Source organism: Rhineura floridana, chromosome 7 (assembly GCF_030035675.1).
Source record: "Rhineura floridana isolate rRhiFlo1 chromosome 7, rRhiFlo1.hap2, whole genome shotgun sequence".
Lineage (NCBI taxonomy): Eukaryota > Metazoa > Chordata > Lepidosauria > Squamata > Rhineuridae > Rhineura > Rhineura floridana.
The window spans coordinates 79,181,239-79,207,775 of NC_084486.1; the positions used below are offsets into that span (position 1 = coordinate 79,181,239).

Sequence of the window (26,537 nt, forward strand, 5' to 3'; positions counted from 1 at the left end):
GCTTGACACTGTTGTTACAGATTTAAGAAAAGGTTTGATAAAAAGAATGTCCTCGTTCACCTAGGATCCAAGGGCTATTCATCCATGTAGAGTTATCACCTTCTCATTTACTTATGGTCTTACATTTTTATAGTACCTTTCTTCTATCACCAGTGGTACCCAAGGTGGCATATATGTGGTTCTCACAAGGTCTCCCATACACACATTGACCAAACCTGCTTAGTTTTAGGAAGCCTGCTACCAAACTGCAATTCCAAGGATTCATTGGAAAAGCCATGGCAGTTAAACTGATATAAAACCATCATAAATATCTAGAACAGACACGTCCTTAAAAAGGTTCCTAAAAGAAAAAGAACATGAGAAGCTTACTACAGTATGCTTCAGACCACACACTAGGGCCATGTTTTTGTTTCTTTAGTGGTTGAATGAAAGGCAGAAATGCAACAGCTGGGTTTTTTTTCCACAGTGGCAACATAGTGCTTTAATCCACTTTTATTTCACAAACTTAAACTTCTGGTATGCAAATAGTGACAGTCTGGAGGGACCCTTTCATTGTTTATTTTTGGTCTTAAGTTCGTATGTGTCTATTGCACCATGGTGGCTAGATCTATCTGTGCAGCAGAAGTAAATGGAAGAATGCTGAGGTGGTACAATGGATTATACTACTTTGGATTTTTTTTCAGGGATGTCACATCTGGATGTTTGTCTATGTAACAATAAACACACTGCAAACAGAAAACTAGTGACAGCCCCTAAGTTGTGGAACTCCCTCCCCACAGAGGTGCATTTGCAACTTCACTGTACAGTTTTCGGTGAGTGCTGAAGATGTACCTCTTTACCCCAGCTTCTGACACCCGAGATGTATATTTTTAGGACCCAGTTTGTTTTTTGTGATTTTAAGTTTTTTTAAATTATGTATTTGAAAATGTTGTAACCTGCCCTGGGATATTAGGGTGAAGGGTGGTTATTCCTCATGGCTGTTAACTTAAGGATATATAACATAAGGATAAGGAAGTAATACAGTCCATTCTACCAGCTCAGCATACTATCATCCCATTCTGCTTCATGTGTAGATCAGACCATGTACATCTGGATAAAATTAGGTATACAATATTTGTGCATACCATTAAATAGATGCATACAGTTATTTCACCAGAAATAGTGTATATACCAGAGCTTGGAAAAGTTACTTTTTTAAACTACAGCTCCCATCAGCCCCAGCCAGCATGGCCACTGGATTGGGCTGATGGGAGTTGTAGTTCAAAAAAGTAACTTTTCCAAGGTCTGGTATATACAATCCATAACCTTAGTGTCACATCTATAAAAACACCATCAGGCCAGCTATATATCTCCCAATGATTTCAGTGACACTAATAGGGCTTCATCCAGTATTTTAATGGAAGCACTTTATGCACATGTGCAGCTGCATATGTTTCATTAGTGACTACTTTAAACACTAAGTGGCATTCTTAAACCTGAATATGGGTGGAAGAGAAGCCCAAAAAGACCCTCAAATGTTCGATATGGTTTGGAAAATTTGACAAGCAGAAATGAAATGCACTGGGATGGTGGTGGTATAAAGTGATCAATGAGGAGCAAGCCATTGTCCCTTGGCTATAAATTATTGGCCACTTAGAGCTAGAGGGCATGCACCTTAGAAAATAGGAATTTCTTTGAATTCCTCTTGTTGCTTTTATATTCCTCTAAATCGTATTTCCATTCTTGACAGTTTTAATCCAACAGATCTTGGCAAAGTTTGAGTGATTTATTTATCTCAATTCTGTGTGACAGCTACCACTTAAGTCACAGGGTAATGCAACTGGCACTGGCAATTGGCTTCCCAAGTTTAAATGGACAAAGGTGCTCCTTGAAGGCCATGCATGTGGTTCTGCAGTCACTTATCCTAGTGAACAACAGAAGGTATCTACAAAGCTAGACTGAAGTCTTTAGCACTTTTGCTGCACAATCCTAGCCATGTTTCTCAAAAAGTAATTGTTTTATGGGGCATACTTCCAGGAAAATATGCGTGTGTGGAACTGGGGGTGCCCATACCAAAATCTGCTCTGGGCCAGGACAAATCATACACCCCAGGAAAAAAGATGGTGTACTCTATGAGATGCATGTCTTTCCCAGCTAAAATAATGAAGAGTAAATATGGGAAAAGATATAATTTGGGGTGACCACTACAAAATCTTCTGTGGGCTATGAAAAATCATTCACTTGAGCAAAGTGAATAGCGTCCTCCGCGAGATGCCACTGCATCCTGCCTGGCATGGTTTGTGGTCATATGGAACAGGTATCGACATCTATGCACAACAACAATAATCAAGCTATGTAGAAAATACATAAGGAACTGTGGGATTCCACCATCAAACATGCTTTGGGCACTGCAGGTCATACACCCATGCATTCTGGAGAGGGTTCCCACACAATTCAGAATTTCTTGTATCTGTATGGCACAGACAAGGGTATATATGTATTAGAAAATATAGCGAATATGTACAGGAAAAGAATAAGGAAATGAGGTGCCCATCACAAAAGATGGTTTGGGGCACCATAAAACATACTTCATTGCACCTGGGAGAGTGTCTTCTCTGAGATGCCACCCATGAATGCTTTTGAGTGTCAACTATGAAATTACATCTTCAAGAAATCATTGTTGTTTAACCTGCCACGTTTCCTTCTGTCGCCAATACCAATGGCTTTGTAAAATAATAATATTTGAGCTGTAACAAGGTAAGAGGGAAGACCGATACAAAAATTAAACATAAAAAAATCCCATCTTTCAACAACCCTTTTAAGGAGAGACCTTGTCCCAGTGTGCATCTGTATTAGAATTATATTTAAGATGTTTCAACAATGTTTTGTAATTTTCAAAAGGTGTTTTTCAATGTTTTGTATTTGATTTTGTAAAGATCTTTTGTTTTTAAGATGTTTTTAAAAGACTTGGGGGGTATCACTTTTTTGCCACCCTGGGCAAATGTGGTGATGTTTGTGCAACAGATGAGTTGTTCCAAGACTTCACAAAGAAAAATAGTACTCCAAGTCATATTGTAGCAATGAGGCTATAAAGGACCAAACAATAACGATGATGTGCAATGAGCAGTTTAGAAGGTGCTCTTCTAAATCTACTACTATTTCAGAGATGTTTGAAAACCAGGAGATTATTTCGAATGGGTGAAATTGTTTAATTCCAGCCCATGTGAAATGGTGTTGATTTTGTAAACTGCAAAAATGTTCTAATATATTTCTAAGCAAAATGTTTTTTACTGTTTTACCAGTTCTTATAAATATGACTTCCTTATTTTTTAAAAAAAATTAAGTCTGCACTTGTTTATATGTTAATTTGTATATTTGGTTGTTACCTGTTGGAGAAATATAATATATATGTGTAGTAATTTATTTAGAGATATAATAAATCAAATGCACAACAATTCTTCTCAAAGTATGACTCTATGTTATCTGGTGCCATGGCAGATGGAAACTTGGCTGGATCACCAGACAACGATTCACTCAAGAAGCATAAAGATGTAATTTCATAGATGAGACTCTAAACTATGCATGGACGGCATCTAATAGAAGACAGTATCCCTGATGTGTGGAACTATGATTTGTGGTGCCCCAAATCATATTTTGGAATGGGCATCCAAGTTTCATATACTCTTTCCTATATATTTTGGCTATTCTTCTGATACATAAATTAATGTTGTTGGTGTTGTTTAGATTTATTTCCTGCAGTTAACTAAAACGTTTCAGGCGGATCACAAAAGTTATAAAATGCATAATTAAATACAGTTAAAAAATACTCTAAAATCAGAAATGATAAATGACGTTGTCTGAGCCATAACTGAACAAAAAGCTCTGACCTGGGTTGGAACCAATGCCATCTTGCAGAGGACCCTGTCCTGTATGAATATGTGTATGGATCATCACCTTGCAGTGGTAAGTGGGCTTGCGTGTTCCCATGAACACAGTGAGCGATGCCATCGGGAGTCATGTACTCCCAGCAGGGTCACCCATGGCGGTAAGGTCAAGGGAGAGGAACCAGACAAAGAACAATCCAAGAAAGTCCTCAACGGCAGAACAGGCGGAGGATAACAATGTGTATGTTACAACGGCTGTGAAGGTGGATGAAGGCTGCAGCAGATAAAATACTTCCAATCGTCATGGTATCCATGCCATTGGATCAAAGCCTCTTTCTGTCAAGATTGTGTGTTGGTCGTCGTGCACCGATCTCCTCACATAAAACAAATTCACACACAGGCTTCTTCCAACCAAACCAAACCAAAAGTCCCATGGCGATCGGCAGATGGCAACGGGGGCAGGACTTTGAAATCCGGAAGCCGCTAGTCATGGACCGGCACATGGGCAGTGGATACAGACTCAGTCATCCTGGCTCAAGGACCGAGGCAGTTGAGTTGTTTGGCAGCTGTATCCACGACAGAGCAGTCCTATTCAGGATCCACTCTGCTCACCACGTATGGAGAGGGGGCTAGAAAAGGTGCCCTAAACACAGTCTGCCTCATCTCTCTCCCTGACTGGATCACCGCGTCCAGTGGGGTCACCACTTAGCGGTCGCAAAAGACAAATGAACTTTGGAACGTGGAATATACAGACATTGCTGGACAATACAGATAGTGAACGTCCTGAACGCAGGACTGCCATCATTACAAGGGAGTTGAGACGTTTTGATATTGACATAGCAGCACTCCAAGAAACTCGAAGAGCAGGAGAGGGACAATTGAAGGAAGAAAAAGGTGGTTACACCTTCTTCTGGAAAGGACTGCCTGAACAAGAACGACGAATACATGGAGTAGGCTTTGCTATTAAAAATGATCTTGTGAAGCTCTCTCAACTCTCCAAATAAACCTTGCCAAAAACCAGCAGCCAAATCCTCATCGTGACCATCTTCCATCTGGAAACCTATGTCCTCACTGTGGGAGGCTGTGTGGATCCAGAATTGGCCTCCACAGTCACTTACGGACCCACTGCTAAAGACCTTACAATCTTACGTGGCCACGAGTGATCGCCAATGAATGAATGAAATGAATGAATGAATGATATATAATACTTCGAATAAAGTTTTGGGGTGGGCACCACCAGATCCTTTTTTCCCCTACCTAATTTAAACATTTGGATGTGTATAGTTGCTCAGATGCACACAAGAAATTCTGGGCCAGTCAGGAAGCCATGGATTCTCGTAGAGGATTTCTGTCCATTTTGGTTGTGAGTATATGCCCTCATACGCACCCTGCGCCCTGCACAGCCTCTGGGCCAGGCAGGACACACTGGTATGCTATAGAGGACACCCTCCCCTTTCCTGGAGTGCATGATTTGTCCGAGCCCAGAGCAGATTTTGGGGTGGGCACCCCAAGTTCCTTATTTTTTCCTGCGTGTTTTGTCCAGTTTGATTTTGCATAGATGCCCTCATGAGTGCCCGGTGCCCAGCAGAAGCTCTGGGCCAAGCGGGATGCACTGGCATCTCATAGGGGACACCCTCCCCTTTCCTGGGGTATATGATTTGTCCTGGCCCAGAGCAGATTTTGGGGCATGAACCCCCAGTTACTTATTTTTTCCAGTGTGTTTTTGTCCATTTTGATTTTGCATAAATGCCCTCCCATGTGCCCTGCGCCCAGCAGAAGCTCTGGGCCAGGCAGGACACAGTGGCATCTCGTGGGGGACACCCTCCCCTTTCCTGGGGTATATGATTTGTCCTGATGACAGCAGATTTTGGGGTGTACCCCCAGATACTTATTTTTTTCTGCATGTTTTTGTCCAGTTTGATTTTGCATAGATGCCCTCTAATGTGCCCTGCGCCCAGCAGAAGCTCTGGGCCAGACGGGACGCAGTGGCATCTCATAGGGGACACCCTCCCCTTTCCTGGGGTATATGATTTGTCCTGCCCAAAGCAGATTTTGGGGCGTGTACCCCAGTTACTTATTTTTTATGATTTTATGACATCATTATGTATTTATGATAATATCAGAATCCTGATGATTTTGATTGTATAAATTTATTGTCAGTCTTGATGGGGAGAGTCTCCTAATTACAGCGATATATCATACAGGGTACCCCATTATATATTTTGGGGTTCAGGGGCATGTTAAATTTGGCTTGACGTTGCTGTAGCTGTCAACTTTTCTTTGTTAGTGATTGAACTTTCACGCAAATAAGGAACTGGGAACTAGGAACCAACTTCAGCGTCGTGGGGAAAGCGCGGTAAAGCGATGCAAGGCTGGTGGTGGCAGCCTAAAGCCGGCGCAGAGAGAGAATGGAAGAAGTTGGCGCGGCCGGATGACTGAGAAGGAGTGGGTCATCCATGCTCTAAACACACACTGACGAGAGAAAAACCCCGCGAGGAGATGCGATCGGCGAGAGGGGGGCGGGAAGGCGGCGGGCTGTGCGGGTGGGCGTGCGGTTTTCTGACTTGTAGCAAAGCAACCAGGCGAAATCAACCAGGGTTTGCTTGTGCGCGCTCTCGCTCGCTCGTCTTTATTTGGCTCCTCCCTCTTGTGGTTGTGGCTTTCCCTTCCATCAAAAGCCCTGTCAGCGACGCCAGCTTTTGGTGGGGGTGGGGGTGGTGGGGGTGGGAAATCCGAAAGAAAATAAAGCTGAGAACGCTGGGTGGTTTACCCCCCTTTTCTCCTCTGACTTTCCTCTGCCACGGCAGGGTCTGAAACTTCTGTGGAGTTACTGCTGTTTTCCTCTGGGTAAAATAAAAAAATAAAAATAAAATAAGAACTGCCGGCTTCCCTCCCATTTTGTTTCTCACTCACTCATTCACTCAGTCTCTCTCTCTCTCACACACACGGGCTTTCCCCACCCCCCATCAGCATCAGAGGCGATGGGAAAAGTTACTGGCTGGTACCCAGGCTGGCACGTTGCTCTGCTAGCCACCCGGACATGGCTTTTGATCCTCACTTTTGGCTTTATCGGAGCAGAAATCACTTGCAGATCGTGCCACTGGCAGGTGCAGCTACAGCAGCAGCAACGGCAGCAGCAGCAACCCCAGGAAGGATTATTAATGCACTTGAGGACGGGACGAAGAGGCGAAGAAGCGAGGAGGCTACCTGTGGAGAAAAGAGGTGAGGGGCACCCGAGTCATGGGGAGGAGTTGGCTGATGCCGGGCATCAAGCCCTCTGTGCTTCTGCTCCCGCTGGGGAGAGTGATGCCCGACTGGGAGCAAAGAAACTGAGGGGATCGAGGAAACTGACCGGCGAGCCTCCAGAGGCTCGGATCAGCCGCCGACCGGCGCCCTTGGATGTTCATCAGCCCAGCCGCTTGAAGTTTCCCTTGGAGCCTATTCCGTTCCCTGGAGGAACCGAAGGGCGCTCGCTAGCAAACTCTGAGGCTAGCCGTGCTGCCAGATCGGCGATCCTCGGCCGGCAAAGAAAGCACAGTGCGGCTCGGAGGGGGCAGCAGAGCCGGAAGCCCAGAGGAGCTCCGGCTGAAAGAGACCCCCAACTGGAGAGCCGAGAACAGGCATCCGCGGAGCAGCTGCAGGGAAAAGCCACGCGCTTCAGACTGGAGGAACTGAAATTGACTAGCACGACCTTTGCCCTTACTGGGGATTCGGCGCATAATCAAGCCATGGTGCATTGGTCAGGCCACAACAGCAGCGTGAGTAACCATCCTCATGATAACTACAGCCACAGGGTGAGGGGCGGGAGGAGCTGGCCCAGTGAGCATCACACCCCAGCTATGTTTTCTATAAAAGATCCAGGGAGCAGGATATAGCATAGCCTTCCTACAGCACAACACTGGATAATTTGTTTTCCTCTGCCTCTTTTCTTTTCTCCCCCCGTTTTTTTTTTGGGGGGGGGTTCTGTTTGTTGTGTCTGAAGCTTCCCTGTAGCTGTTCCTCTCTGGAGCAGAAAGTTTCCTGCTCAGCTTGGCAGTGGCACTGCCTTGAATTGCATCTTTAAACACATGCACACACAAAAATTTATGAGGAAACCCCTGGGTTTTGTGTTCTGAGAATGGTACACAGAGATTACTGGGATAAAATATGTTTCATTGTGTGTGGGATAAAAAAGGATGTTGATCAACTGTTTCAAAGCAGAATGAAAAGTGTTAAACATTCCAATTTGGAGATGCTTTATTGGTATGACAAGCAGCACAAAACATTGCCAGATTTAAAGGATGAATGGTGGAATTATGATGATGCTTTCAAGGCAAAAACCCTCTGTGAGGCCAGATTTCTTCATTGGATCCTATCTGATCTCCTGTGTGTCCATTTTATCTCTGGCTTTCCATTGCTGATTTGATGACGTGTATCTAAGCACACATGGCTTTGCCTTTTCTATCTTCTTTCTCATGGACAAGGCCATTTTCTTTCTTTTCCTCTTTCGCTGTGTAGTACTGAATGATTTTGCCGAATTTCTAGAACTGTGTTTCTGGATTATCGAACTGGAATAGAAAGTGTATCTCAATCTCTACTGAGTCACTAGTTTGTTGCCCCTTATATTTAATTTAATAGATCACATCATGAGCAATCAAGGTTCAGTTTTGATTAAATGCATGCATGTGTTGGAATCTCCTTCAAGACTGCCCTGAATTCCTTTCCCTCAAGCATATTAACCAAGCTCAGTTTTTGCAACTGAAGATTAACTCACCATGTACCATCAGTTCCCTAGAGATGGTTAGGTGCCCATTTATGTAAAAGAGAAACTAAAGTTGCAAGATGAGTTCTGCTCACCTGTTGTTCTTTGCTTTAAATATGTTAAAATGAGAGTTTTTCAATCTCTGTATCTTCTAATTCAATCCCTCTTCATTTTAACCCGTATCTCGTGTTTCAGTGCTGAAGATTTATTCAAATAAACAGAGCTCCTTTCTTTCACAACACTGCCTGGTATAAACTGGATCTCAGTTTTCAGAGAAGTAGGACAATACAGTCTGGGGTTCTGTATAATGCAGATCCCTGGGAGCTACTTTAGAGTGAAAAGTTAAAGGGAGCCAAGGAAATGCATCAAAATACAAGAAGAGCAAGTCCCCCCTTATTTATAGGGTAGACCATGTATGCAGATTAGTAAATTTACTCTTTCATACTTTTCTCAAGGCATTATTGGATGTCACATCCAGTTCCTGCTACCTGTCATCAGTGTTTATTTTTTGTTTAAAATAGTGATTTGACCATTGCAAATTCCTTTTGGTATGGATGAATATAAATCACAGGATGCTCATTTAGTGTTCAGGAGGATGTCTTCAGTACATCTCAAGAATTCAGACTTTATTGACCAGACCATAATTTTATAGTTTTTTCAGGAACTTTAATCAAATAATGAAAGAGAAAAAAACCCTCTTGCACTTTTTGTTGGAACCTTTCCCTTTCTGCTCATTTTGGCTATCTCTGATACAGTGCCACTAAAATCCTCCACTTTGGACTTTTAAAATTGATTGAACAAGTTTGTCACAGCTTTAACATGATTCATGTCCTCAGAAAAGCTTACAACTTAAAAATAGGCTTAAAAGTCTCCTATGATGCTGTACTACAGAAGACCTAAGGTGCAGACTTTAAAACAATATATAATTCTGATCATTATTGTACTGTGAATTATAAAATGCTACATTCTAATTTACCTTTGTGGTAGGTCTATTTTCAAAGTGAGTGGAGAAAAGTTATTTTGTTAACTGGTCATATTCTTTTGAACGTTTTGTGTTTTAAGGCACATGGCAGATATAGGGCTTTCCCAGGCCAGTTGGGTGCTGCATGTGTTCACAACACATTCATCACATTACAATCTGATGACAGCAAATGGATGTAGTGGTTTGCTTTATATCTACAGAATCTAGAGAAATCACAATTCTTTTGCCAAAATGAACTTGATGCTGAATCATTGTCTTTGGTGGAAGCAAGACCTCTTTATGATCCAGTGAGATACCTATGACCTTGCATGTTGTTTCTAAAGTACAAGTCAGTGGCATCTTGCCCAGAGTTTTCTGTTGAATTTATTGTCTGGTTCTGGATAATTAAGACAACCTGGAACTGGAAGAGTTAATTCTGTACATAAAAAACATGGACTTTGAAATGTATCTGAACCAATATTTCCAGTAGTTTATGTAGAGTGGTAATATCATCCCTATGCAAGCAAGCAAAGTAAGCATCACTATAAAGAAGCAGAAAAGTCTATGGCAGCACCAGCAGTGGTGCAGTCTGGAATCTGGTTATCTTGCAGAGCACACAAGTTTTCTTTGCCTCACATGTTTTTTTTGTCTCACATGGGCTTTCCCAGACCCCTTTCTACCAGCTGTCCATCCCTGACAACCACCATTATAGTCATCTAAATCCCCAACGGTGAGGCCCATATGATCTAGGCTTGTGTCTATATCTGAACTGTGTCAGTATAAACAACATTACATTAATATAAACAATAATTATCTGAATTTCTCACCAACAAGTGCATTTCTCACCATGTTCATATGTGTGGTTGTATATGTTGTGTGCTTGGCCCAATACTGAAGCCCTATTCAGATGTTCATAGTGGGACTTCATTATGGAGCTTAACTAAACATACAAAGGAAAGTGTGGGAGCCTACACAAGTACAGGAGGCTTTCCAACCACAGATAGTAATGCTTGAACACATGGAGGATGACAGAGATGGGAAGACAGAGCTAGCATGCCCGTGTATGTTCTCTCCTCCTCACATGCTTACTTCAGTCTCATTTTGAATGTCTGGATAGGGCTAGACCAGGGGTGGCTCACCTTTCTTGGTCCAAGGCCTTGGCCAATCCGCCAGGGGCCACATGCCACCATTGGATGTAACCAAAAAGTGAGTGTGGCCACCCCCTCACACACTGGGCACACAGGCCCCCTTTAGATGATCTGTAGATATCCACTGAAGAGGGGGTTTGCCCCCTCCTTACTCATGGGATTATTGATTTGGTGTCTGAGAGGGGGCAATTTATGTTTCTATCAGACTTCTGAAGTGAGCAGAGATGTTCGAACCTTTTTGTCTATCCCAGGACTATGTCTATCCTTTTCTTTCCCTTTTTTGCTGCTGCTGCTTTTAAAATTGTTCAGGTGTTCGAGGGTGTCAGAAAAATTTACTTGGGGGGCAGGTCAGGTCCCTGGGCTAAAGGTTAGCCACCCCTGGGCCAGACAGTTGGTGTGTTACTTTTTTAATATGTTACTAAAACCCCAGCTCACTTTATTGCAGACTCAGAAAACTGGCTGCTTATCCAGTGCTAGAATTATGTAAGGGTGGGCTAGAGGGACTCTGGCTCTCTCTCCTTTGTGGCGGTCCTCTCAGCTACTATTGTTAAAAGTAGCTAAAACTGACAGAAGTTGGGGAGTGGGTCCAGTGGATTTCCTGAAGGCTTCCTCTTTTTCCTTACAGTTCAAGCACTGTATTTCAAGCCATCTGTTATCTTTTTGGCCCCTATTGAAGACCTTCCTCTTTCAACAAGCCATTTAAGTAGAGACCTTATCCCAGTCTGCGTCTGTGTTGGAATTGCTTTTAAAGATGTTTTTAAAGCTTTTTTTTTTATAAAGATGTTTTGTTTTTATATATATTGAAGTTTGTTTTTAAGATATTTTAAAGTGCTTTTGGTGTTTTTGTTTGCAGCCCTGGGCTCCTGCTGGGAGGAGGGGCGGGATATAAATTTAATTAACAACAACAACAATAATAATGGTAATTTGCTGGGCAGAAATGAAAAAGGATGGGGAGAAAAGTCTAATGGTGTACATTCCATAGTTTAACAGAATGTAAGGATTTTAATTTTTATAGCGTTTAGGCTTTTGTATTTCTGTGGAATAGTTTATGATAGGTTGTACACCACCCTGTTTTCTTTGGAGAAGGAGCAGTTTAGAAATAATAATAATAATAATAATAATAATGGAATCTTGTTCTATCCTATTATAATAAAAGTTCTAAATGTAATCCCATAATTGTTGGATTATTCATTTATTTTTGAACTTTCCTATGAAGAATCTGGAAATGATTTCATAATACAATAAAACCATATACAGAACAATTGCATAAATAAAAACCAATTAAATTAATTATATATATATATATATAAAATTGCAAATAGTAAACAATTTCAGATAAATGTCGATGCTGATTGGGATAAAAATCTCCAGTTAGAAGGCTTGTTGAAAGAGGAAAGTCTTCAGCACGTGCTGAAAAGACAATAAAGATGATGATTGATATGTAAAGGGAGTGAATTCTAAAGGGTTGGTGCCACCGCTCTAAAGGCCCGGTTCTGACAACATGCAGAATGGATCTTCTGATAAGGTTATCTTTGCAGGGTGCATAAGGACTGGGGCAATCTTTTAGGTGTTCTGCTCCCGAACTTTATACACCAGTACTAGCAGCTTGAACTTAGCCTTGTAGCTAATTGGCAGCCAGTGCAATTCTTTCAGCAGTAACATAATATGATGCTGATATTCTGCCCCAGTGAGCAGTCGAGTCAGCACTTTATACACTAGCTGCAGCTTCTGGATCAACCTCAAAGGCAATCCTCCAAAGAGCAGTAATCCAACCTGGAGGTTACCAGTGCATGAACAATGGTGGTCAGGATATCCCGGTCCAGAATGGCCATAGTTGTCTCACCACCTGAAGCTGGTAAAAGGCTGCAGTGCAACCTTATTACGACAGTGTGTTTGTTTGTTTAAGTAAAAAACTGTAATAATATCTCTGAATCACAGTTGTGTGTGTGTGTTGTGTGATAAGTGGACTGGGTGGAGTATTATAGATATAGATGAATTTTCCTAAACCCTGTGCCTTCCAGATGTTTTGAACTACAACTCCCATTAGCCCCAAAGAGTATGGTCAATGGTCAGGATGATGGGAGCTTGAAAGTGAAGTCCTGTTGTAGTCCGAAACATCTGGAGGGCAACAAGGTATGTAAGGTTAATATGGATATTTGTGTCCCCCCATCTCTCCCAACCTCTGATTTGTATAACATCTGGCCTCAAGAAGAGAACTTGAAAGCTTGCTAAATATTTTGTGACATTTTAGTTGGTCCTAATAAAGATATTGCCCTACTCTGGATTTTGGAGTTTTGCTTGTTTGCTTGCTTGATTATGGGCCAGTGTGGCTGCCTTTGCTTTTTTATCATTAAACTTGAGTGTAAAAAATTTCTTGAGATGTAATGTACTGCCTTCAAGTCGATTCCAACTTATGGCGACCCTATAATTTTTTCCTAAGAGAAGAGAATAGCCTCAGTGAGAGGAAGAACATTTTATTGACCTCTTTGAAACAACAACATTATTATGAACAGTAAACTTTTAAGTATGTGAGAACGTATTAAGAGTCAGTAAACAAACACACAGAAAATAGTGACAAAACACTGCAGTGATGCATGTAGGGATAAGTTTTCACTCAGAGCAGTTTAACAATCAATTCCCTTTCTCAGGGAATTCTAGGAACTGTAGCTATGTGAGAGGAATAGGGATCTCCTAACAACTCTCATCACCTTTAACAAACTGCAGTTCCCAGGATTCTTTGGGGAATGCCATGACTGTTTAAAATGGTATGATATTGCTTTCCAGTGCTTTTTTGGTAAAAAAAAGAAAATGAGATGCTGGTACTCATACCTTGATAAAAGTGCTGTGAGTGCCAGCACAAAATGGTTACCATGGGCATTAAAAAAAAGAGATGCCAGTCCTCTATACCAGTGAGTCCCATCACAAAAAAGCACTGCTGCTTTCATTGTATAGTGCAGATGGGGCCCAAGACAATAACAACAACTGCAACCACAGAATACAACAGCTCCTATTTTTATTCTGTTGTTTGTATGGTTGCACTTGAGCATACATTTAAGAAATGAACAAGCTGCACAGGCCTCCACATTGCACAGGAAGCCCATTTTGTGCTCCTGCATAGGCATGGGGGAAGGGAGCAGGTTCAGCTTCTCGGATGTGCAACCACTGACACCCAAGTGGTGGCATTGGCTGGGCACACCTTGCTCACGGGAGCTAATCTGCAGTGCTGGTGGACTCCAGGGGGATGGGGCTTGGGAACAGATTGGAGGGAGAATGTTCTCCCTCTGGTCTGCTCCTGGGCAATAAATAGAGGGCCCACGCCTTGGGTTTGGCATTATTGTTGCTGACTTCTTGCCCACCCTCCTTACATTGTGGTGATAGAGTTTAGTGGCTGGCTGGGGGGTGGGTCTGGGAATGAATTTTACCCATATGCACACCTGGGCCTTGACACTGTGTGGTTTTGCCACCCCCATTATGGTTGGGAATTAACAAAACCAAAAATTTATCATAACTTTTTGTTGAAGGTGAGGGAGGCATTGGGCCATATCCATAGTTGGGTAAGTGGAGTAGTAGGCACACTGCTTCTCACTGGAGGATCCCAATAAGGGATCTTGGGGTGTCACATTACGGCCTCAGTGCTAGCTCAGGAGGCTGGCATGGCCAGTATACACATAGGTTGATTGAGGAGTCCACGGGAGTGGCTCATCCCATGTTAGTGAACATGATAGTCATACAACTCCCTGAATTTTGGCATACAGACTCGAAATCAGACTAGGCTGGTGACTACATACTATATGTGTTAAAGCACATTAAAAGTACAAGGCGTTCTTCAGGGAATCGTAGAAACTGTAGTTTGTTAAGGGCACTGGGAATTGCAACTCTGAGAGGGGTAAACTACAGTTCCCGGGATTATTTGGGTGAAATCATGTGCTTTAAATGCCTAATGTGTACACAGCTGGTGACAGTGGCCAGCAGTTAGGTTTCCTGATACTGGATCCTTGTCCAATGCCACACTAAACTCCATGAGCTGTAACCAATAAAGTTGTGGCCATGTTAAATCCTCATCAGTCTCTGAGCAATCATTGCTCCTATACCACACATCCTGCTGTGCATGGGAGCACAAGCCTAAAATTTATTATTTGGGAAGTTGGGTGTATGCTTTCCAGAGATGCACAAACACACACACTCCATTCCCCTGAAAGGGCCTCAGTCTTTTATGTTTACTCCAAGCCATGACACACAAAACACTCATGGCTGCTTTCCTCCCCCCCCCCCCGTTTTTATAGGGGAGAAAAGAGAAATAGAATCTAAATGAGCTTTTCTCTAGAGGAGTATTTTAGTGTCTAATATGTGTGTTGGTCTACACCATGCATTTCTATTACACATTTCCATTAATTTCTAGTAACAGTATTTGTATCAACACAATCATATGCATATTTATTTGGAAGTAAGTCTTAATATGTTCAGTGGGGCTTACTTCTAGTTAAATGTGCATAGGATTGCAGCCTATGTCATCAAAACTCTTTAACAGCTTCTTGGGGGTGGATGGGTGGAAACATACGTTCTTTCACACAGAAAGACCCATCATACTCAAAAGCTTTCATATAGAATACAAAGCAAATGCAGCATGTCTGCCAAAGTTGATTTTCTTACTTCTTGCTTCACACCTCTTTGCCTGAAAAGCAAGAGAGACTCACATAAAGGTTGCTTCTTTTAAAGAAACCTGTAGTTATTATTATTATTGTTTATTGCATTTATATACCGCCCCATAGCCGAAGCTCTCTGGGTGGTTTACAACAATTAAAACATTAAAAACAAATATACAAATTTAAAACATATTTTAAAAAGCAATTTAAAAACTAAGTTTAGTTATTTCTCTAAATAATCAAGCAAGAAATTTAGAAGAAAAAAACTCATTATAAGGCAGTTTGGTGATAAGATGGTATAATGAGATTCTTTGTTGTTATTATTGGAAAGGTAAGGCTTGAACAACAGAAAGGCAGCATGATAATGCAACTTTATTCCTTGTTGTAAGAATCCTCTGTATAGAACAATTGTGCAGTTCGTACCTGGGAATTTATACCTGCAGAACTATAAAGTTTTTCAAGTATAATAGCTCAGACCTGGATGCATAAGAACATGAGTTCTTAAATTTGTGTTGTCCTGTGTTTGCTGCATTCAAGATAACACCTCCAATATCATAGGCTATTATATTTTGCAAAGCAATGTATTTCACTTTATGCAGTGATAGTAGATGTAAACTTGCTCAGGAATGAATTTATTTGAGGTTATGAAAGTTCTCTCTGTGATGGTGTTCAAGTGACTAGTAATGACTTATTCACACATGCCAGGTATCTCTTTGATGCAGTCATCAAATAATGAACATGTGTATGTGAATCAGATTGAATAATGTAAATCTGTGAGGAGGGGAAGAAAGGTGTTTGATTCTTCTGTTGATAATGTCATAAAAAAGCTCAAAGGGCACTGGAGTTTAGCATGAGTTTATACGAATGAAATTTAGCACTGGAACAAGAGTGGAACAAGAAAGCATGTGGGAGTGTGGGAGAAACAGTGGCCTGAAGTGAAGTGTGTCCGGTGCTTTTTCTGAGTTTTTCAATCTCATCAGCCCATGCTATGGTACTGTTTCTGTTATTACAAAGTGCTTATCAAAACAAATGTGATATTGCCACTTTTGAGTAAAGTAACATATAAAGTGCCATCAAACATCAAAGAATGGGCGAGACTGAACTAACTTGTTGCTTTAGCACAACAGGTTCCCTCCCCTCTTCTTCTCCCCTCCAATTCTGTTCTGGAGGGTTTGGCGAACCCTCAGCACAGATTTAGGGGGAGTGTAGGGGGAAGAGGGGGACATTGTTCTGCTATGCAAGGAGAAATCCTTGTGCTGATGGAACGATTGCCATAGCAAATGTCCCAAAAAGTTCATCTTTCACCTTTCTCACATTACATTCACACACTCTTCTGTTTTGTACACTTCACAAATCTCTCCTATGCCCTCCTGATATGAAACAAAATCCTCAGTGAGAAAGCATTCAGTAAAGATAAGCCAACACAAACGGCAGTCAGTCCTTGAAATGGAAAATGGTTTCCCCGACAAACAAAGCAGCTTTTTATGTTTCAGAACCAAACCAAATGGCTGCCATAATTCCTCTGCCTTTGTCGTGATTCATCTCTAGCTATATTTTCCACTGTGTTGCCCAGCTAGCTTTTTTTAATACAATTTCTGTAACAAGATACACAGAGAATAGTTTCCTCAAGAATAATTTCATTATGATGGAAAGCAATGAAAGAAAAGATGATTCACAAGCTTTGGTTTGTGCTGAATGAAGAACATAAACCTATGGTTCTTTATAGAAATGTTGAATCTTTTAACTGGGGAACATGGATTCAAGACTTAGATTCAGCAAGTGACCTTCAACAAGTAACCTCTCTCTGCCTCTCCCCCTCTCTGATTCTATTACACAGCCACAAGAGTGGCTGAATACTATAGTCAGCATTGATTTTTTGCATTCCGCAATGTTAAATTGAAAATACCACCATGCCATTCTGATGCTTCCCATAAGCTCATTTCAAAATAAAACCTTACAAAACTTATAGTCCTGAACTCAGAAACGCTTGCTTAACAACCCCCTAAATTTTCATGGTGATACATAAAACAGTCAGAGAGAATTGAGAGTTCAAAGTCTAAAAAGAGAGAGAGAAAAAACAGACACGTGTTGGACGTCTTTCTGTCAGAGTTCTCATAATCTGTTGAAATTAATTAAAAATCATCCATGTTTGCAGAGTTCCTGTAATCTTGACCTTGCTTTATACTCTGACCTTCATCTTCTGCAGTTTAAAAGTTAAAAAAATGCCTGGCTGATTTTTAATTAATTTAAAATTTTTAGCATGGAACTCAATGATAAGTCTGGGCATGCTCAGTAAGAACCAACTTTCAGTGTTCTAAAAGCCAGACTCGCAGTTGCTGGGCTTGCCTAATCAGGGGGCCACACCCACACCAGACTTTGATTTCATGTGAGACAATCATGGCTTCCCCCAAAGAATCCTGGGAAGTGTAGTTTGTGAAGGGTGCTGAGAGGAGGCTCCTATTCCCTTCAGAGAACTCCAGTGGCCAGAGTGGTTTAACAGTCAGCCGCTCTGATTGAAGCTCTGTGAGGGGAACAGGGCATCTCCTAGCAACTCTCAGCACCCTTCACTAACTACACTTGCCAGGATTCTTTGGGGGAAGCCATGACTGTCTAAAGTGAAATAAAGATCTGGTGTGGATGTGGCCAGGGATAGCTTTGGTTTAAATTTGGGTGGGAGGCTACGTGTGCCTGCTGTAGAATAAAAAGGTGGGGGAAACCCTGAAAAAGAATGATACTGTTCACAATGTTTTCCTTTTGGAAAGCAAAGTGGCTTCCCCTCTGCCCAGTGCCCACCCATCCAATCTCCTCTCCTCCCCCTTTCCCCTTCCTCCCCCTCCCCCAGGTCAGTTTCACCTATCCTAACCATGATTGCACAGGGGTAAATCCCCCTGAACTCAAAAAACATTAAAATGATCAAACCTCCCCTCCTTCTCCCTCCTATCCTCTCCCTCTTGCCCCTCCCCTCCCCCATCCCCTTGCAGTCCCTTCCTTTCCCCTCCTCCTTCTCCTCACCTCCACCCTCCTCCTCCCCCATGGAGAGTTTCACCAATCCTAAGCATGATTGCACAGGAGTAAATTCCACTGAACTCAAAAAGCATTCAAATGATCAAACCTGCCCTCCCCTCCACCTATCCCCTCTCTCTTGCCCCTTCCCTTCCCCTTCCTTTGCCCATCCATTCCCTTTCTCATTCCCTTCCAGTCCCCTCCTTCCCCCCTCCTCATCCTCCTCCCTCTCCTTTACTCCTCCCCCATAGTCAGTTTTACTTAAGCATGTATCTTAAGTATGATTGCATGGGAGTAAATCCCATGGAACTCAATAAGCATGCAAATGATCAAACCTGCCCTCCCCTCCTCCTCCTCCCTCCCATCACCTCCTTCTTGCCCCTTCCCTCCCCCTCCCCTTCCAATCCCTTCACCCGCCCCTTCTGACCCCCTCTTTCCCCCCTTCCTCCTTCCCTCTCCTCTCCCATCCCCCCTCCTCCCCCATGGTCAGTTTTACCTATCCTAGCGATCATTGCAAGTTCCCACTGAACTCAGTAGGCATGCAAATGATCAAACCTGCCCCCTCCTCCCCCTCCTGCCTGCTCTCCTCCCCCTCTTCCCCTCCCCATCCCCTGTTGTCAGTTTCACGTATCCTAAGCATGATTGCAGGAAAGTAAATCCCACTGAACTCAAAAAGCATTCAAATGATCAAACCTGCCCTCCCCTCCACCTATCCCCTCTCTCTTGCCCCTTCCCTTCCCCTTCCTTTGCCCATCCATTCCCTTTCTCATTCCCTTCCAGTCCCCTCCTTCCCCCCTCCTCATCCCCCTCCCTCTCCTTTACTCCTCCCCATAGTCAGTTTTACTTAAGCATGTATCTTAAGTATGATTGCATGGGAGTAAATCCCATGGAACTCAATAAGCATGCAAATGATCAAACCTGCCCTCCCCTCCTCCTCCTCCCTCCCATCACCTCCTTCTTGCCCCTTCCCTCCCCTCCCCTTCCAATCCCTTCACCCTCCCCTTCCGACCCCCTCTTTCCCCCCTTCCTCCTTCCCTCTCCTCTCCCATCCCCCCTCCTCCCCCATGGTCAGTTTTACCTATCCTAGCGATCATTGCAAGTTCCCACTGAACTCAGTAGGCATGCAAATGATCAAACCTGCCCCCTCCTCCCCCTCCTGCCTGCTCTCCTCCCCCTCTTCCCCTCCCCATCCCCTGTTGTCAGTTTCACGTATCCTAAGCATGATTGCAGGAAAGTAAATTCCACTGAACTCAATAAGCATGCAAATGATCAATCCATTCTCAGCAAACTTGCACAGGATCCTATTTCTTACCTCTTGGTTTAAAAAGTAGAGAAATTCACTAATAGGCAAAAAATCTTGCGGTTTAAGATGATACTGTTCACAATGTTTTAATTTTGAAAAGCAAAGGGGCTTCCCTTCTGCCCAGTGCCCACCTACCCAAACTCCTCCCCTCCCACTTCCTTCCTCCCCCTCCCTCGCTCTTCCACCCTCCCTGCCCCTCCCCCAGGTCAGTCCTATCCTAAGCATGATTGCACATGAATGAATTCCATTGAACTAAAAAAGTGTGCAAATGATCAATACATTCTCAACAAACTTGCACAGGATCCTATTTCTTACCTCCCGGATTAAAAAGTAGAGAAATTCACTAATAGGCAAAGGAAATCTTGTAATTTAAGAATGTACCTATAGCCAACAGATATTTCTATCAAACGTTAAAAAGCAGGGAAATTGGACAGCTATAGTGAATGCACCAGGAGACCTGACTTCTCTGAGATATTGTACTGCCCTAAAACCCTATGAATATATCCAAAAGATTCATAGGGTCGCCATAAGTCGTAATCAACTTGACGGCACATAACAACAAGCAAATGTGTAAAAATGCAAACACAATTTGGGCTAGTCTTTCACAGTCTAATCCACTTCCTGTGCAGGTTGGAAGAATTTGGTAACAAACCTATTTCTCTCACAGAGCTACAATCCCCAGAAGAGGGGCTGAATGTTAAATGATTCTGGCCACTGGATCTCTGTCAGGGGAACAGGAGTCTCCTAACAACTCTCGGCACCCTTCACAAACTACACTTCCTAGGATTCTTTGGGGGAAGCCAGGATGGTCTAAAATGGTATAATTGTCTCGTGTGGGTGTGGCCCCCTGATTAGACAAGCCAAATAGCTGTGAGTCTGGCTTTTAGAACACTGACAGTTGGTTCTTACTGAGCATGCCTTTGCTTACCATTCACTCCAATGTTAAATTTCTTAAATTAATTAAAAATCAGCTAGGCAATTTTTAAACTTTTAAACTGCAGAAGATGAAGGTCAGAGTATGAGGCAAGGTCAGTAATAAGATTACAGCTACTGTGTGAACATGGCTGATTTTAAATTCATTTCAACAAATATGAGATCACTGACAGAAAAAAACCCAACAGGGGTCTAGATTTCCCCCCCTCTTGTTTTACACTTGGAACTCTGGATTCTCTCGGAGTGTTTTGTGTATCGCCATGAAAACTTAGAGGTTTGTTAAGCAAGATTTTTCTTGAGTTGAGGACTATGTTTTGTAAGGTTTTGTTTTGAAACGAGCTAATGGGAAGCAGCAGAATGGCACGAGGGGTATTTTCAATTTAACTTTGTAGAATGTGAAAGATCCATGCTGGCTGTAGTAAACAGCCACTATTGTGGCTTTTACCAATGGAGTGCTGAGCCTATGCTGGGTATGCATGGAACCATTGAACTTGAATGGGAATGGGCATCTCTTGGACCAATTCATGCAGCAGAGGTAGTGACACCAGTATCGGTAGGTGATGAGAAATTCTAATTTTTCAGAATTGCATATTTGCTGCACATTCTGCATATTTGCAGAATTAAATCCACTGTGTTTGCCCAGTATTTTTTTTTAAGCTTAGATGAGGAATGGAGAACCTGTGGCTCTCCAGATGCTCTTGATCTCAAACTTCCATGAGCCTGAAGCGCCATGGCAAACAACATCTGGAAGGTCACAGGTTCCCCATACCTAGTGCAGATGGAAGGTAGGTCTGTAAAGAGAGCCAGTGTGGTGTATTGGTTAAAGTGTTAGACAAGGACGTGGGAGACCAGGGTTCAAATCCCCATTCAGCCATGAAGCTCATTGGGTCATCTTGGGCCAGTCACAGTTTCTCAGCCTAACCTACCTCACAGGGTTGTTGTGAGGATAGAATGGAGAGGGAGGGGAACCATGTACACCATCTTTAACTCCTTGGAGGAAAGGTGGGACATAAATGTAATAATAAAAAAATAATAAATAAAATCAATGCTTTTAGTCAAAACTGCTAAGAAATGCTCTGAAATGCTACCGGTTCCACGCGCAGGACCAGCCAGACAGGCCCAGCTTTGCAGTCTCAATGCGTGGATGAGACGATGGTGTCGGGTGGAAGGGTTTGGATTTGTTAGGCACTGGGGACATTTTGGGACAAGCCGGGCCTGTACAAAAGGGACGGGCTCCACTTGAACCAGAATGGAACCAGACTGCTGGCACTTAAAATTAAAAAGGTGGCAGAGCAGCTTTTAAACTGACTGAGGGGGGAAACCCGACAGGAGCTGAGAAAGGTCCGGTTCGGAATAAACCTCCCCCCTGGGATAAAAACCAAAGAAATGATGAAATTTTAAAAGGGGTAGGCCTAGAAGTAGGCATTGTGAGAGCAGGGGCACAGGATATCAATTCAGAAGAGCAAAATTACCACAGGCCTAACCACAAGTGCCAAAGACACTTGAAGAGAGACACTGCTTACAAGTGCCTGTACGCTAATGCTAGGAGCCTCCGAACCAAGATGGGAGAACTGGAGTGCTTGGTCTTAGAGGAGAGCATTGATATAGTGAGCATAACGGAGACCTGGTGGAATGGAGAAAACCAGTGGGATACGGTTATCCCTGGATATAAACTATATCGGAAGGACAGGGAAGGACGTATTGGTGGCGGAGTCGCTCTATACGTGAAAGAAGTCATTGAATCCAGCAAGCTCGAAACCCCGAAAGAGGCAGACTCCTCCACAGAATCGTTGTGGGTGGTGATACCGTTCCCCAGGAGGGACTTAATACTGGGAACGATCTATCGTCCCCCTGATCAAAATGCTCAGGGAGACCTTGAGATGAGATATGAAATTGAGGAAGCATCCAAACTAGGAAATGTGGTAGTAATGGGTGACTTCAACTACCCGGACATAGACTGGCTGCATATGTGTTCCAGTCATGACTAGATATTCTAAATGACTATTCCCTAGACCAGTTGGTCATGGAACCGACCAGAGGGACAGCAACCCTGGACTTAATCCTCAGTGGAGACCGGGACCTGGTGCGAGATGTAAGTGTTGTTGAACCGATTGGGAGCAGTGACCACAGTGCTATTAAATTAAACATACATGTAACTGGCCAATTGCCAAGAAAATCCAACACGGTCACATTTGACTTCAAAAGAGGAAACTTCACAAAAATGAGGGGATTGGTAAAAAGAAAGCTGAAAAACAAAGTCCAGAGGGTCACATCACTCGAAAATGCTTGGAAGTTGTTTAAAAACACTATATTAGAAGCTCAACTGGAGTGCATACCGCAGATCAGAAAAGGTACCACCAGGGCCAAGAAGATGCCAGCATGGTTAACGAGCAAAGTCAAGGAAGCTCTTAGAGGCAAAAAGTCTTCCTTCAAAAAATGGAAGTCTTGTCCAAATGAAGAAAATAAAAAAGAACACAAACTCTGGCAAAAGAAATGCAAGAAGACAATAAGGGATGCTAAAAAAGAATTTGAGGAGCACATTGCTAAGAACATAAAAACCAACAACAAAAAATTCTATAAATACATTCAAAGCAGGAGACCATCTAGGGAGACAATTGGACCCTTGGATGATAAGGGAGTCAAAGGTGTACTAAAGAACGATAAGGAGGTTGCAGAGAAGCTAAATGAATTCTTTGCATCTGTCTTCACAGTGGAAGATATAGGGCAGATCCCTGAACCTGAACTAACATTTGCAGGAAGGGATTCTGAGGAACTGAGACAAATAGTGGTAACGAGAGAGGAAGTTCTAAGCTTAATGGACAATATAAAAACTGACAAATCACCGAGCCCGGATGGCATCCACCCGAGAGTTCTCAAAGAACTCAAATGTGAAATTGCTGATCTGCTAACTAAAATATGTAATTTGTCCCTTGGGTCCTCCTCCGTGCCTGAGGACTGGAAAGTGGCAAATGTAACGCCAATCTTCAAAAAGGGATCCAGAGGGGATCCCGGAAATTACAGGCCAGTTAGCTTAACTTCTGTCCCTGGAAAACTGGTAGAAAGTATGATTAAAGCTAGATTAACTAAGCACATAGAAGAACAAGCCTTGCTGAAGCAGAGCCAGCATGGCTTCTGCAAGGGAAAGTCCTGTCTGAGTAACCTATTAGAATTCTTTGAGAGTGTCAACAAGCATATAGATAGAGGTGATCCAGTGGACATAATGTACTTAGACTTCCAAAAAGCGTTTGACAAGGTACCTCACCAAAGGCTTCTGAGGAAGCTTAGCAGTCATGGAATAAGAGGAGAGGTCCTCTTGTGGATAAGAAATTGGTTAAGAAGCAGAAAGCAGAGAGTAGGAATAAATGGACAGTTCTCCCAATGGAGGGCTGTAGAAAGTGGAGTCCCTCAAGGATCGGTATTGGGACCTGTACTTTTCAACTTGGTCATTAATGACCTAGAATTAGGAGTGAGCAGTGAAGTGGCCAAGTTTGCTGATGACACTAAATTGTTCAGGGTTGTTAAAACAAAAAGGGATTGCGAAGAGCTCCAAAAAGACCTCTCCAAACTGAGTGAATGGGCAGAAAAATGGCAAATGCAATTCAATATAAACAAGTGTAAAATTATGCATATTGGAGCAAAAAATCTGAATTTCACATATACGCTCATGGGGTCTGAACTGGCGGTGACCGACCAGGAGAGAGACCTCGGGGTTGTAGTGGACAGCACGATGAAAATGTCGACCCAGTGTGCGGCAGCTGTGAAAAAGGCAAATTCCATGCTAGCGATAATTAGGAAAGGTATTGAAAATAAAACAGCCGATATCATAATGCCGTTGTATAAATCTATGGTGCGGCCGTATTTGGAATACTGTGTACAGTTCTGGTCGCCTCATCTCAAAAAGGATATTATAGAGTTGGAAAAGGTTCAGAAGAGGGCAACCAGAATGATCAAGGGGATGGAGCGACTCCCTTACGAGGAAAGGTTGCAGCATTTGGGGCTTTTTAGTTTAGAGAAAAGGCGGGTCAGAGGAGACATGATAGAAGTGTATAAAATTATGCATGGCATTGAGAAAGTGGATAGAGAAAAGTTCTTCTCCCTCTCTCATAATACTAGAACTCGTGGACATTCAAAGAAGCTGAATGTTGGAAGATTCAGGACAGACAAAAGGAAGTACTTCTTTACTCAGCGCATAGTTAAACTATGGAATTTGCTCCCACAAGATGCAGTAATGGCCACCAGCTTGGACGGCTTTAAAAGAAGATTAGACAAATTCATGGAGGACAGGGCTATCAATGGCTACTAGCCGTGATGGCTGTGCTCTGCTACCCTAGTCAGAGGCAGCATGCTTCTGAAAACCAGTTGCCGGAAGCCTCAGGAGGGGAGAGTGTTCTTGCACTCGGGTCCTGCTTGCGGGCTTCCCCCAGGCACCTGGTTGGCCACTGTGAGAACAGGATGCTGGACTAGATGGGCCAGTGGCCTGATCCAGCAGGGTCTTCTTATGTTCTTATGTTCTTAAGAACCTACATAGTCAGAGGCAATATGCATCTGAATACCATCTGCTGGGGACAGACAACATGAGAAAGAGATTATAGAATCATAGAATAGTAGAGTTGGAAGGGGCCTATAAGGACATCCAGCCCAACCCTCTGCTCAATACTGAAATCCAACTTAAAGAGTACCTAACAGGTGGCTGTCCAGCTTCCTCTTGAATGCTTCCAGTGTTGGAGAGCCCACCACCTACCTAGGTAATTGGTTCCATTGTTGTACTGTTCTAACAGTTAGGAAGCTTTTCCTGATGTTCAGTTGAAATCTGATCTTCTCTAACTTCCCCATTATTCCATGTCCTGCACTCTGGGATGATCGAGAAGAGATCCTGAGCCTCCTATGTGTGACCTTTCAAGTACTTATCAAGTGCTATCATATCTCCCCCTCAGTTTTCTTTTCTCAAGGCTAAACATGCCAAGTTCTTTCAGCCTCTCCTTATAGGGCTTTGTTTCCAGTTCCCTGATCATCCTTGGTGCCCTCCTCTGAACCTATTTCAGTTTGTCTTCATCTTTCTTAAGACGTGGTGTCCAGAACTGGATGCAGTGCTCAGTATGAGGGCTAACCAGTCCTGAATAGAGGGGGAACTAGTATGTCATGCGATTTGGAAACTATACTTCTGTTAATACAGCCTAAAATAGCATTTGTCTTTTTTGCAGCCACATCACACTGTTGGCTCATATTCAGCTTGAGATCAGCAACAATTCCAAGATGGTTCTTGCATATAGTATTGCTGAGCCAAGTATCCTCCATCTTATAACTGTGCATTTGGTTTCTTTTTCCTAGGTGTAGAACTTTGCACTTATCCCTGTTAAATTTCATTCTGTTGTTTCAGTCCAATGCTCCAGCCTATCAAAATCACTTTGAATTTTGTTTCTGTCCTCCAGGGTTTTAGCTATCCTTCCCAATTTTTTACAGGCATACCCTGCTTAACGTTGCCCCGCTTAACGTTGCCTTGCTATAACGTACATGCTCCATTCATCCCCATACCCCGCTTAACGTTCATGCCCGTCGCAATAATGTATACTTTATTGGCATGATGCTGCTGCCATCTAGTGGTGATTGCGTGCACTACAAGTGAAGACAATTGCTTCTCTTAACATTTATTTTCGCTTTAAGTATACTCTCCGGTCCCATTGTGAACGTTAAAGCGGGGTATGCCTGTATTATCTACAAATTTGATAAGCATTCCCTGCATCCCCTCATCCAAGTCTTTAACAAAAATGTTGAAGTAGACTAGGCCCAGGACCAAACACTGTGGTACTCCTCTTATTAGCTCCTCCCAGTTTGAGAATGAACCATTGATAAACACTCTTTGAGTATGATTCTGTAGCCAACTGTGGATCCATCTAATAGCTGTTCTATGCAGCTCACATCTGGCTAGCTTGCTAATAAGAAAA

General features: G+C 42.8%; 1 protein-coding gene across 1 annotated transcript in view; it reads left to right on the forward strand.

Annotated features, from left to right (window-relative positions):
• The first annotated feature begins 6,749 nt into the window (after positions 1-6,749).
• Positions 6,750-26,537, forward strand: part of SORCS1 (sortilin related VPS10 domain containing receptor 1) — a 630,164-nt gene continuing 610,376 nt past the window's right edge. The window contains exon 1 of the mRNA XM_061636065.1: positions 6,750-7,621. Coding sequence (XP_061492049.1) covers positions 6,845-7,621 — 777 coding nt within the window. The 5' untranslated portion in view covers positions 6,750-6,844. The remainder of the gene's footprint in view (positions 7,622-26,537) is intronic.